General features: G+C 36.9%; 1 protein-coding gene across 6 annotated transcripts in view; it reads left to right on the top strand.

The window, feature by feature from the left end:
- LOC122575103 (E3 ubiquitin-protein ligase Rnf220-like) overlaps nucleotides 1-14,713 on the top strand; it is a 196,980-nt gene that overhangs the window by 47,009 nt on the left and 135,258 nt on the right. For 5 of the 6 annotated variants that reach the window (XM_043743567.1, XM_043743562.1, XM_043743563.1 and 2 more), the window contains exon 4: nucleotides 927-1,064. The exons of the other annotated variant lie outside the window; for it this stretch is intronic. In XM_043743567.1, the coding sequence (XP_043599502.1) occupies nucleotides 927-1,064 (138 nt within the window). The remainder of the gene's footprint in view (nucleotides 1-926; nucleotides 1,065-14,713) is intronic. 6 annotated transcript variants of the gene reach the window in all.

A 14,713-nucleotide genomic window follows, 5' to 3' on the forward strand; every position in this document is an offset into this window, starting at 1 on the left:
GATGTTATTCTTCGATTAGTAGTTTTGTTGTGTGCATTTTCTCGTGGAATTTTCATCGTTACGTACAGCCGTTACGGAGGAAGCGATATTTCTGTCCATTATTAACGAACGAATAGCGAAGAACATTGATCGTGGCTTTAATTCGGTGGATATGAATTGCAATGATAGGATTGCTTCAGATGAAAAAGGGTCTTTCGTAATCAACCCCATGCCACGTGCTGACTCGATGCTAAAAACCAATATAATGTTCCGCAACGACGACGTACTAATATCGATATTACTTGGCAATAAATTAATAATCGTTCACTTTTGACTGGATCAAAGATCAAGTTCAAACTCAAGCTAAAGTTGTCTAATAAGCGCACGTTTTTAACGTCCATGGAATTTCCTATTGCGGTACGTGTCATCACTCGAGAAACATATTTGAAACACGCATTTAACGGCAAACTTTCAACTTCACAGATGCGTACTCTGCAACTCTATTGAATCGAATAATAGTTCTTCTCCGACGATTATTTCAAAAGTACTTGTGAGACGACAAAACTATTACTTCTAGCGTTAAGATTTATTAAAGCTCCAATATTCGTTCACGCTTTTCTATAAGAGAAAAAATAAAAAAGAACAATCCAAATTCCTTTCTCATGAAATAATTCCAAACATTCGACCAACAACACACGTAATATAATAATTGTTTGAAAAATATCCAGAAAGAGTTCTAACAATCTTCTTCAAAACTCCAGAAACACTATATATATATATATATATTAATGTTACAATAACCAATATGTTAACATTTGTGAAAACAGTTTGCATGAACACTATAGATGTAAATGTGTATACTATGTATAACGACCGCTGTATAATATATATTATAATGCATAGATGATGTTGATGACTGATGACCGTTGTTATGTGGGTGATTCTAGTGGGGCCTGTGTTCGGGGGCCGATGCGGCGCGGAGGCGCTCGGGCTGGGGTTAGGGCTGTCGCTGGGCCCGGCCTACAGGTTCGCTCTGCCCCCGGGACTCGCTGCCAAGACCACCCGCTGCCTTGTATTCGACCAAGGTAGGCCTACCAGCCATCTTCATTGCCTCTACGATCTCAGATAGAACGGATCTCTTCCACGCAACCCCCTGCCCCCTTCCATTTAAATATATCTCATCCCTAAGGTTGTTGCTTCTTCCTATTCGCTTGGCAACTAAGTGACTGCGGATTTTGTCAATATCACCTAATGGCAAAATCAGCAATCACTTAGTTGCCAACGCAATATATTAGGCTGTCCGAAAAGTTCCTTTCGTTGTATAAGGAAATAATAGGGGGACTATTTATTGAATTATGCGCGAACATAATGATAGAAACATAATTCAATAAAATAATATAAAACAGAAATCGTTGGTCTTCCATTATCGTCTTATGAAACGAAAGAAACTTTTCGGGCAACCTAATATCTTCGCCAGTATCAGATTGCCATTTTCTTGGGCGATCTTCAAACGTTTGCTTCCTTACTCGCAAGAAAAAGATCCTATTTAACTCCGTATCGAGTTTAGGCGTGTAATAGTCTACACGGACTAAAATCTAAGTGAAAATTCATTGATATTTAATATTTTCAAAGAGAGTTCCAGTTGTTAAAATATCGTCTGAGCAAACTTTCTGAAAATCCATTTACTCAGCTGTTCGTACAACAATAGAAATTTCAATTTCAATAATACAATTTCGGAAATACAAATTTCGTTTACCGTTTAGAAAATAGGGATTTACCAACGAACCATACATTTAGGCTATATTTTTCGCTATGATAAAAATTTGCCAAGTTTCGTCGATATCAATGGATCGCGTTAGATCGCCATGTTCCCTGTAAGAGACCACTTGAACGCGGTCCTGAAAATTGAACGATTCTACGAACGGAATATGCAAAAGGAATCGAGTAGTTCTATCTGGGATTCGAAGGATCTATAAATAAGTATTATTTCTTCGACAAATATCTATATTAACCACTGACAATTACAATTTTCGCTTGATGAACAACTAACCCCCGTTTTCAATTTGTTACGCCGCTTAATTGCATAACGAACGTGTACCGGGAAGATTTATTTTTAGAATGAAATTGTACGAATTCTTATTTACCAAGAGGATCATCGGCGAGATATTTGAACTCGTCTAAACAACGATTAAACGCAGGTAATTCGATCGTCGTAGCACCCAGCGAGCGTTGTATGTCGTGGAATCGACAAATCACGTTAAGCCTGTGCGTCGTCAAATTCTAACATTTCCCAACAGAGTGCTGATATATAGTAGGCTTAACAAACTTCGATCGGTAGGGTAATGCGGCATGGCAGAGTTAGAAGATTAGCCAAAAATTTACTGTCACGTATTTGCTGGCTAACAGCGACTCCAACGATTGCCGAAACGAGCACTGTTACCTTCTTAACACGCTGACTATCGCTGCAGTCATCGCGTTCATCCTACGGTTCGTTCAACTTTTTGAAACGATTTAAGCAAAATAAACTTCACGTGGATCAGCAGATGTTGAACAATGCGAACGATTTAGGCAAAAAGAAGTAGTCGCTTCGGTGGTTTCGGCTGGCGAGACGTAACTCGATAAATTGTTTGCCATTTACTGGAACACGGAACAGCTGTAATCTGAAATCTAAAGGGTCCTTCTCAAAGTCGATATCGTCTCGTTGATGAATTTCGGCTTAGGATATCGATTTTAGTGTTCATTGCCGCGAATCTGCTGTGCTTAAAGTCGGCCATCGATCCCCGAAATCCAGCTGCAAGATCGACTTGCGCGTTTGCACGGACTAAGCCTACGAGCTATGCTCATCTTCGTGTCCACAAATCTAACAAGACCAATTGTAAACGAGCTTGCGCTTTCGTCAGCCCACTGCAGCCTGGTTAAACGTCGGCTACGTACAGCATCTACGTTAGAACTAAACACCTGAGAGTAACACGAAAATTTCATCCATCTCCTAAATTCTCGAATACGTAATTCTACGAAAATTTGTCTATCCTTTTTAGTTAAAATTTCCTACTTGACATTGCTTTTTTTTTTATTTTAAGACATTTTATTTTGAGATATCCTGGTTTCTGTGATTTTTACTTTTCAAATAAAATTACATTATTAAAGGCTGTTACGAAATTAGATATCAAACCAAGTATTTTAAGATACATCGAAGAAAAATAAAAGACCTCTTCAGTTTCGATACGACGGATAAAATATTTTGCCCAAACGAGGAATATCGAAATTTTAATGAAAAACGATCGAAACTTCGAAACGACAAAGCGTAGAACGATGGATTTAACGATAGAACTTGCGAAGTAATTCTATTCTGAAAGAAAGCGATATTTTATATGAGAAATAACGAGAAGAGTAAAGCAGAAGTAGGCGAAAAAATTCGATCTGGAGACACAGAGTCCCCTTCTGACTTCTAAATTATGTATTCTACGATAACTCTCTAGGATGCACATGATTCGGCTATGAGAGGTGAATTTCAAAGACGACAAACAGTGACTCGTTTCGGGTTTTTCTTCGCTCTGCTCGATCGTCTCCTGCCGCTGAAACGACCACGAGGATCTTACAGGAGAGGAGATATTATTTTTCATAAACGCGGCATAAATGGTCGTTTCGCGTGATTGCATGGATCCAGCGGGATGAACGCGTGTGTTCCTGGTTGTACTCCGGTTGACACGGAGCGGGTAATTCCGCCGATCCTATTTAGCCCTCTTCCTTTTCTGCCTAATACGATCCTGAATATGCTCGGCTACGATAAACGCGTGTGTTTTTTCATCAACGATATTTTCATTCCTCTCGAAACTACGAAAATATTATTCTTTATTTCACCAATTGTTCCTTCTCTTCGGCTAAAACCAATGTAACAAGATGCAGTTGTATTTTAAAATTCCACTTCGACCTCAACTTTATACGAAATGATCAAGGTCGTCGCGTATCGTAAAACGTCGCTGCACTGATAAATATCGTTGAAGTAATTAATTCAGGAAAAACCCTACATTTTTATTTGTGCACATCCGTGACCTGGAGACTGCTACTACGCAGGAATTATTGTAAATAATTATTATTGCAAATAAGGAGAGGCGTATATTATTGTACTCTTGAATATACATTATGTTTTGGGCTGCGAGGTATAGGAACAAAAGATCTAATAAATGTCTCCGCAAGCAACGAAACGTCCTAATCTTACTGCGTGTAGAAGCTTAGAAAACACGCAGACGAGTCGACAAACGATACAAGAAAGAAGGCAAAGACTTTTTACGATCTAAAGAGGAAGAAGCTGGACGAAGAAAGACATCCTAAGATGTCTATTTATGTTCCTTGTAGCCTCTAGCTAAAGCTATAAGGTTAACTTTTTTGGTAATGTCCTTGTGCTATAATTCTATGAACGTGCTCTCTATCATTCCATTGTCTAGTAAAACTAAGAGAGTAAGGATCTGAGTCAGTATAAACTTATATCTTTAATTATTTCAATATACTTTTCTATTACAAATTCGTCCATTCGTTGTTGAATCAGTCAACCTGAACAATATCATATATAAAACGAATAAATAATGATAACAATTTACTTGATTTTCACCTCATACACTATGCCTATACTTATACTTGTTTCAGTATATTTTTCTATTACAAATTCATCCACTCGTTGTTCAATCAGNTCAACCTGAACAATATCATATATTAAATGAATAAATAATGATAATAATTTATTATCACCTCATACAGTATACCTGTGCTTCTACTTATACCTTTAATTATTTCAATATACTTTTCTATTACAAATTCGTCCATTCGTTGTTCAATCAGTCAACCTGAGCAATATTATATATTAAACGAATAAATAATGATAACAATTTATTTGATTTTCACCTCATACAATATACTTGTGCTTCTACTTATACCTTTAATTATTTCAATATACTTTTCTATTACAAATTCATCCACTCGTTGTTCAATCAGTCAACCTGAGCAATATTATATATTAAACGAATAAATAATGATAACAATTTATTTGATTTTCACCTCATACAATATACCTGTGCTTCTACTTATACCTTTAATTATTTCAATATACTTTTCTATTACAAATTCATCCACTCGTTGTTTAATCAGTCAACCTCAACCTCGACAAATATAACAAGCAGGTTCAGCGAGAAAGAATACCAAAAATTAGAAAACCAGTCCGGGCGATTGCACGAAAAATTTGCGTTAGATGGTTCGAAAAATCGATTCGAAAGAAACCTGTTAAACTTCAAAGAAAGATAAAGCGATCGCTATACCGTCGTCGATAATTGTACGGACATTTGCTTACATTTTGACAATATGTAACTTGCTTAAAAAATTACTAATAGAAACATTCTTTGATTCTTCGGAGCAGCTTTAAAGAAAGAAGAGAAGAAACGCAGCTTCCACCTTGTTTGAATTCGTTTACTTTCTATTACTAGGTTTTTATCGAGGGATGAGATCATTATGCCGGTCTCTCTGCCGTTTCCCCTCCGCCGGTTTCCATGTAACGTCTTGCATCGCCACCTTTTCGGCCAACATCCTCTCACCCCGTGGTCCTCTTCGCCCCGTTTGCTTCTCGCCTCTTCGCGCGACAGTAATTTTACTTAATTAAATTCCGTTCTTTCTGCCTTTGCTACTACGACCCCTCTGGCCATATCCCCATCCTTCTATCGCCCACCGAGGATCGTCAGTGATTTTTCTCGCATCTTTTCTCTCTTCTCGCCTCGCAGCTTCAAACGATTTTTCCACGATTTCGAGCTCGACCTGGCTGGCTAAGAGCGTTCACGATACACAGACGGGAGATTTTGGTTTTCCCAGCGATCGCCGTCGCGAATCTGTCGCTTGCTGCACGTTTCCCTGTATTTTTCGATATTATTTCAATTTTAGTTTTCCGATCCGACTATAATACGACAAGAAACGCGCGCTGTTTTGCATCAAAGACGCGCGTACATTTTGTTTCTCGTAGACTCTCGATCTGTTCTTTAAGAAAGAATTTCTGTATATATCGAAAATGCATAAAATATTTCTTCTTAACTATATTTAAACGCGCGATAGATTTTCAACGAAAAGAAAGTCCTCTCTGTTTCTTACATCCGAGTCCACCTTCTTCTTTCTGTCTTTTATGAAAATATAACTGTAACGATAAAATCCACCCTTGTACGGTGAAACAAATATACAGATAGTGCTGTGTCTGAATGTTAAAATACGAGCTGTACAATAACTGTACAATATCGTAAAGCGCCTCAAAATTGCCAATATTGTAATTGTCAATAATTGTATTCCTTGATATTTATTTGCAACCCACACGATTAAGTGTGGTCCTATTTTAATTTCGAACGGGTTCCTATTAAGCTACCCTTACAATATCTTGCCTCATGTTATCTAACATACTATTCTCGTCGCAAAATCCATCTTCTCAATTTTATAATCTCGGTAAATTAGAATCGAAACCAAAACTATACTCGACACGGATCTCGACTTGAACTTAAATTATTTGACAGAAATAAAAATTAAAGCATTGGACAGAAAAATGTCTCAGACTTGAGACCCTTTTCAGCTTTGAATGGCTTCCTATTACATCTATCTTTGCAGTATCTTGCCTTATCTTATCTAAAAACTATTCTCGTCGCAGAATCCATCTTCTCAATTTTATAATCTCGGTAAATTAGAATCGAAACCAAAATTATACTCGACACGGATCTCCACTTGAACTTAAATTATTTGACAGAAATAAAAATTAAAATATTGGACGGAAAAATGTCTCAGACTTATCTTCTTTGGTACGTCAATTTCGCGTCTTTGGCGTTCAAAACGAATCCCACAATTGCCAATTAATCGACACGTCTGGAAAACCCATAACGATTGAAATAAATTAATCTTAGGGTGTAATTTCAAAGAAATATTCAATGACATTATTCGCTGATAATATCCGCGTTTATGCACTTTGCGAGATGCGCGGAAAGTCGTAAACGAGAGAAAAATGTCTGTACAGTGGGTTTCCTTGCATAATATTTGCGGGTACTCGTTAAGCGGTGTAAGAATTAAGGGGCGCGAGAAGGGTGGCTGGCTCGGCGAGGAACTAGGGGGCTTCTTATTACCACTTCATCTGCAATTAACATTTATGGACGGCAACTGTCTCTGCTCGAAAAACTAATTAAATATTCCGTGACAGGCTGGATAGGGTGTTTACCGTCGACCTTGGGAATAAAGAATGAAGAGCGTAGAAATGAAATAAATAGATAAGAAATGAGAATAACGTTCAACAGACTGTTGACGATTAAACCACTCGTCTTATTTTTATCCAGACACCTCGATGAATAGAACGATAATGGAAGAACGAGGGCAATAATTGATAAATATGAAAAATGCAAACGAGATTAAGAAACGTTTAAACGTTCTGCTACTAAGTTAATAATTGACTCTTCGTTTTGAAAGGAAAATTTAAACAGCCAGTTGTCAGAACGAACACAGCTACAACTACAGAGATAATAAATACGATGGACTATGATTAACTGCATTAAAAAAAAAAAGAAAAAAATATAGTCGTTATTTGTAGTAGTTGTTCATTTTCATTTTAATACGTAGATATTGTCTGGCGCGATAAAATAGTATTTAAAAAGCAATTTTTTAATTACGCGATCCTATTCACTGTTCAATTCATTTTTAACAACATTGCCAACACTTTTAGCACCTCGATCAATATTCAATTATATAGCTAATATTGTTGGTCCGATATATGTTTCTACTGTGACCGTGTTCCGATGCTTTTTAAACGTTATGGTTTTAAATAAATATTCCAACGAATCGTGTTTCATTTTAAACAGTCGCGTTCGTTTTATTACCGTGTTTTGTAAACTGTTGCCATTTTTTTTATTTCTGTATAAATTTGCGTAACACCATGAATGATAATTGAAATCAATCTTAATATCTGTTAGAGGGGAAACACGCTTGCGTTTATGTCGAATCCCGGCGCACCTGTAATTATTTTTCATCCAATTTTTTTTTTTTTTTTAACCTTTGACACAATATACTATGTATTAAAATGAATATTTCACGGTTCTCCTCTTTACTGCGATGCTCGATTGCAAATTAATTACTATCTCTTCTAGAATCGATAACAATCTATCGCATTTATACATATATATATATATATATATATATATATATATATATATATATAGCTATGTGTTTTATTTATTTTTACGTAAATAGTAAGATCAAAAAAAAAAAAAAGGAAATTAAATTAAATTAACGACGCGATAAATTAATTATTGGTAAAACTGCAGTTTCTTGATAATAACGTGTCATGCAGTTTCTAATTATTTATTATTATCATATTTCTCTTTTCATAATCCCACGTTAGGACACACTTTCAGTTACGACAAAGTTTTTAATTAGAAGAGAAAGAACTTAAGAACGAAGAGATATTATTTCTCGCGACAAAAATTTATCAGTCGATCCGGAAGATACATTTCTAACGCGTCGTGTCGCACATATATTAACAGGGATCGATAAAAGTTGTTAATTCCTGTCGATTATGACGCAGGTAAATAAATCTTCATTCCCAGAGTTTTTAATTCCAGAGACACGTTTTTCCTCGTTTTTCGTAATACGTCGCATGTTTCCGGAATTTTGTCCAATCGACAGAAAGTTAAAAGATATCACAGAGATACTGTAGGTAGGTTTTAATCGGAAATCAATGATGGGGGAAAAAATGCAGGTGATAAAATAATCGGTTAAAAAACATTGTATCGATGACAGGAAATTAAGGAAATTTATTAAAAATAATTTTCGCGATAACAAAAACGGGGCGTTTCGTACGAAATAGAAACAGTTTCCATATTTTTCACGATGATAGCTATATGTTGGAAATATGTTGGAAATTCATAGCACTTGAAACCGTTGAGATTACATTTTGTCAAAATTTACGCGAATAACCCAAAAGATAAATACTCTCTTTTTTTTATTTTATCTTTACTTTTCACATAAATGGAATCAGCTTCTCGTAGTTTGTCACGTTGCTCGGTGCATTCGTTACGTCTTTTATCACTGATTATTAATTAATCAACGAGTATCGCTTTAACGTAGCTGCATAGGCAAATGGCAAGGAAGAGATTTCGTGACAATTACCAAATAAATTCCAAAGGCTACGAAATCGTCGAACCTGGAAACCTCGCGTTATCGTAAAAGCTTACGGCTGGTCCCAATAAAAATAGAAAAACATTTAACCCTTTGCACTGCTATGTCCACTGCGACTCGACGTTAGTTTTTATCTCAGCAGCTCCTTTGTCGAGTCCCACTCCACGTTCTTTCAGTCCCATCTTTTTTCCTGAAACGTGCGAAAGAAAAGCAGAATCGCGTTCTGGAAATTGTTTCAAGATACGTCACACGCTTAAAAATGACAAAATACGAGAATAGCGCGAATAAAACTGACGTTTAAGCGAATTTCTTTCTTCCTTTATTTGTTTAATTTCTCTTATATTTTAGTTAAATTAAATTTCAAACGAAACACTTAAAAGCGTTGGCAGCAGCTGCTAACGAAATTGAAATAAAATTCCCAGTGCAAAGGGTTAACACGTTGCAACGCGACTTTGATTCGTCGAAATCCACGATATTTCCATTTTCAAGGGGAGATGACTTGGTTGCGATTTCTTTGTGCGATCAAACTCTTCGCGTAAATAATATCAGAGAGCGAGGGAAAGTAATAGGCGGAAGATTCGGAGGGCGAAAAATCTGCAAAGACCGGTCGCGTCATAAACCGGACGTTAGAAGCCTTGACGAGGGTTATTAGCGTTCCGTGAGAGCTTTGGCGATGTTAAGAAAAGTCGTAGATGTTAGGAGCGGCAAATTTTTCGGTACAGCACCAGAAGATGGTCGATTAAGCCGGTTCACAGGCCGCCTTCCGGCTTGGTAGACCACGCCAGGTATTTTTAAAGGTGTGCCGCAGTTAGTGGGCAATGGAGCCCAGGAATATATAAATTTTAACGGCGACCATGTTGCTTCTTAATATCCTCGTGGCCAGTTTTCGTGCCGAGTTACTGCCTTTCCTAGTACACTGTGGTGTACTGCTGGTAATCGCGTTGCACCGAAACGCCGGCTTTTGTGGCTTCTCGTCAAATCTCGTCTTCTTCTCACGCTTCTTCCAACCACTCTCTCTCTCTCTCTCTCTCTCTCTCTCTCTTTACGTGTCTCTTTATTTATTTCACTGAAATTTCTTTCGTTCATTGAAATTCAGTCGTTGAAATTCGAGCGGGCATCTTCATCTTCGTCTTCATCTTTGGAGAGTCGTCGGTTGTTATGCGACTTGCGATCGAGCTGTTCATCGAGGCGCGTGATCGACGTTTATCAACGCTGTACGTCGGGAAGTAGAGGAAAAGGACGATGCTATTGAGCTGGAAACAATGTGATTGCGGATTGTGTCATTAGATGGGAATGATCTTAGTTGCCAACACAATGTACTCTTAATTTGTTTTATTTCCTGTCATTTGAGTCGTAGTTTTCCGGTAAATGTGTGTAATGGATTTATTAAAAAAAAAGAAGAGTATTTTAACTTGTTGGATAAAATTCAGCGTAGAATTTTGTCGAATAAAGTATTTTAGGAATATTTTAGGACATTCTGCGAATAGATTTGAAGCATTTTCACGTGCCGTGAGATATAATGGCAGCATGCGTAACCCACTTCTATGGAAACACGCGAAACATTTCGTACAGATAAACCGTAAACTATTAACAGCTCTGTCTACGTAATGCAGCATTATCCGAAAGAGATGCGAAGGAAAGAAGATAGACAGAGGAAGAAAAATTTGATAATCGTCGGGACAAATTCGTTTCAACGATTGTTTATTTATTTTTTATTTCTCTAACTATTGCCAAGTATTTGTGAAAATTGTTATATTTATTTGCTCCACTATTAAATGTAGATGCGAAGAATATTTAAAACGAAAGAATACGCAGAACCGACGAGGAAAAAGAGATATGAGAAACGTGTTGCGGCACATTTTTGCCAATACAAGAGAGGGAATAACAAACAAAAGTGCGCGCTTTGTATTTTTCGATGGATTACGCTGATGATATTTGTGCGTGCGTATCCTGAGCGGTTCAAAATTTAATCGGAATTATTCCGTGAAAATTACACGCGTTACAGAGGTCAGAGGAGCTTTGTAATCGTCGATCGAATCGAAACAGTGCAACTCAGCACGCGCATAAATTCATATTTTATCGCAGAATGCATTATGCATCGTTCCGGCATATTTTAGCTGCAGTTTTTGCTCTGTTGCATTTCACCCGCATTAAAATGAACCGCAGAGTTTTGCTATGCAACGTGTTTTTAATCGTGCGCGTTACAGACAGGTTTTGTAAACGGGGCTGAGGCTATTCGAGTACTCTTCGCCACGTTGTTCGCGTATTTTTCATTTTTCACTGCATCAATCCCACGAATTTATCGAATTTTATTTACCATTCGGTAATTTTTCTTTTCGCTCCGTCATTAGAATACCTGATATGGCGGATTTTTTCCACCAAAATGTTCCTGCTATTTCTTATTGGCCGATAATTATGCGAAATTTTTCCTATTCGAACGTTTATTATTTTGTTCCTGATTTTGTGTTTCCCTGATAAACCGGGTGTCCGCAAAGTGTGTGCAAATTGTGCGTAATATCGTACGAGCAAAGATAGCGAGAACGTGTCACATAAACGTAGACTCGCGAAGGATTCGTTTCTCGTTTAAATATTACGCATAAATTATACAAGCAGTTTCTTTCTTCTTAAAACCATCGGACATTAAATGGTCGAACTTTGAAAGGAAACTTTCGCGTTAAAAAAAAAAGAAGGCAAATGGAAATTAAGGGATAAAAGCATCAGCATCGAATAAATATCAAAATTTCGGTAACGTATCGTGTAATTATAAGACGATCGAACGAACGATGAACTGGATTTCTTTGGCCAGGACTAATTAAACTGGTAATTAAAATCGGGAAAGTAGCTGGCAAGGGGGAAGAGACTTACAGCGAATCCATGGCTATTTTCTTCTCAGACGGTGGGGAATAAGACGAGATCTGTTAATTTATCGTAATCGTTCGGTGTGACTAAGTAAGTGTGCTGCGACGTTCTGCAATATTCTTTATTAAAATATCGAACTGCCTGGCGCCTCTTTCTCCTCTACTTCCCTCCGAGTATTTCACCTGCCACGCAACTTAACGAAATACTCGGATTTTTAATATGCAAAGCACGAGAAGTATATATTCCAATAGAAATTAATTATTTACGTAGGAGATCTGTTTTACGCGAATTCATAATTTTGTGATGATAATTGGAAAAGCGAAGACAAATTTAGAAATTTATTTCCAAGTCGAAGAATTAAAATTCTATATATTAGGTTGCCCGAAAAGTATCTTTCTTTCGCAAACGTGTGTTTTTACAATAGTGCTCCTTCGTATAAACGTGAAATCAAGTCTGTCAAACGTCACGGTGTCGAATCTCGACAGAACAAATTCGATCGTACGTGATACGACAAAATAATATAAAAGAAAAAATATCGTGCGTCTATCACTTCCTCATACAACGAAAGAAACTTTTCGGACAACCTAATATATGAAAATACAACGACGACACATATACAGACGAACAGTACTCGTTTGAAAAAACCAGAAAAAATTGGTTTTCGATTTAAAGTATATTTCTCATATTCTACCGCACATGTTTTTTGTATCGTACTACAGAGATGTTAACGCTACGTATTTGTTAACCGATATGTTTCAACCGATACGCATCTCGATAAGGATCTGTCGATGTACATTGGAATAAAATTGACTTACACTAGAGAGCACAATATACGCATTGCTGTATATCTCGTTTCCTACAAATATTACAATGTTTTACGTGAATAATGTTCCCTTTTATACCACAAATTAACTTGCCTCTGTACTTCTGGTAGTTCAATTGTTCTATGTATTTTTGGCAGCGCACAGTCTGCTCGGAAATCGTCTTAGCATTAGGTTGTCCGGAAAGTCTCTTTCGTTTCATAAGATGATAATAAACAAACGACAATTTCTGTTTTATATTTTATTGAATTACACTAGAGAGCACAATATACGCAGTGCTGTATATCATGTTTCCTACAAATATTACAATGTTTTACGTGAACAATGTTCCCTTTTATACCATAAATTAACTTGCCTCTGTACTTTTGGTAGTTCAATTATTCCATGTATTTTTGGCAGCGCACAGTTTGCTCGGAAGTCGTCTTAGCATTAGGTTGTCCGGAAAGTCTCTTTCGTTTCATAAGATGATAATAAACAAACAACAATTTCTGTTTTATATTATTTTATTGACTTACACTAGAGAGCACAATATACGCAGTGCTGTATATCTCGTTTCCTACAAATATTACAATGTTTTACGTGAACAATGTTCCCTTTTATACCACAAATTAACTTGCCTCTGTACTTTTGGTGGTTCAATTATTCCATGTATTTTTGGTAGCGTACAGTTTTTTTTTATTTATTTGAATGTAGTTTACAATCAATTCTCATTGAGAATTATAAGTAAATTATTCTGACGTGGTATTCTAACTCGAATAATAAGTGTTTATCGTATGTTTGGTTCTAGTTGAATCTAATGTTTAAATCTAAAGAGTAGTGCCTTTTTAGCCTACGGATCTGATCCGTCGTGTCAACAGAATCAACAACCACCAAAACTCACTGGTTACTCAATTACTTATGTCCTATCTATTGTTCAATTTGGATATTTCTTCTTTAACTGTAAAAAAAAAAATTAAATTCTTTTTTCTTCTATTCTTCGTATACGTACGACGCACGTTTTCTCTTTCATCTCTCTCGTGCATTATCCTATCGGTTTAAAAATTCTTTTCTTCTTTATTTGTTCGCACGGTCGTATTTAGTGAAACATGAAGCGGAGAACCAAATGAAATCTGTTCGTTTTTGTCCATCGAATGTATACCAAACTTAATCTACGCTCTTTAGGTCGTAACGAAAGAGGCGAACGTTACATGCTCTTTGAACAGGCTGCAAAATGTTTTGCATTCCCTGCTGATTTGTTTGCTTTGTTCAAGACCGAACGCGACGATCGAAAACAGTCTCGTGAAAACATATTTCAATATCCTGCCTGCGTTCCTTTTTTAACAAATACACGTTTCAATATCCATTTCCTGTATAACCTGCATTTTTTTTCGCCATAGCGTTTTTTTTTCTCTTTCTCCTTTCTTTCTTTTTGCAACTCGTTATCTGGTATATCGGCAATGCTTGTATACGCGGCGAATCAAACACGGCTCACACCGATCGACCATATCTCCGCTAGTTAAAATCACATAACAATGCGTTTTTGTTACTTTCCAGCGTATTGTACAGCCACTGACCTACTTAACTTGTCGAAAAAGCGCTACCATTTACAGGCAGAGAATATTTTCCTTTGGTCCATTCCGTGTTTCGTCGAAATTCATTAGCCGTTTTCGAGCTTTCGCTCTTCGTACTTTCGTCCAAATCGAAAGTGTCTTTGGCGCTTGTAATGGCAACGATCTCGCTAATAATTAGCATTTATATTCGATTTATTCGCTAATGGTTATGTCGCCTGTGATCAACCATTCGCCAATCCTTTCAACTTGCACCGCGGCTGTAATTTATTTTTCTGCGTATGTATCGTTTATCTCCAAAATTTGCATACAATTGCAACATCCGCAACACCG

This window comes from Bombus pyrosoma, linkage group LG14, assembly GCF_014825855.1.
Source record: "Bombus pyrosoma isolate SC7728 linkage group LG14, ASM1482585v1, whole genome shotgun sequence".
NCBI lineage: Eukaryota > Metazoa > Arthropoda > Insecta > Hymenoptera > Apidae > Bombus > Bombus pyrosoma.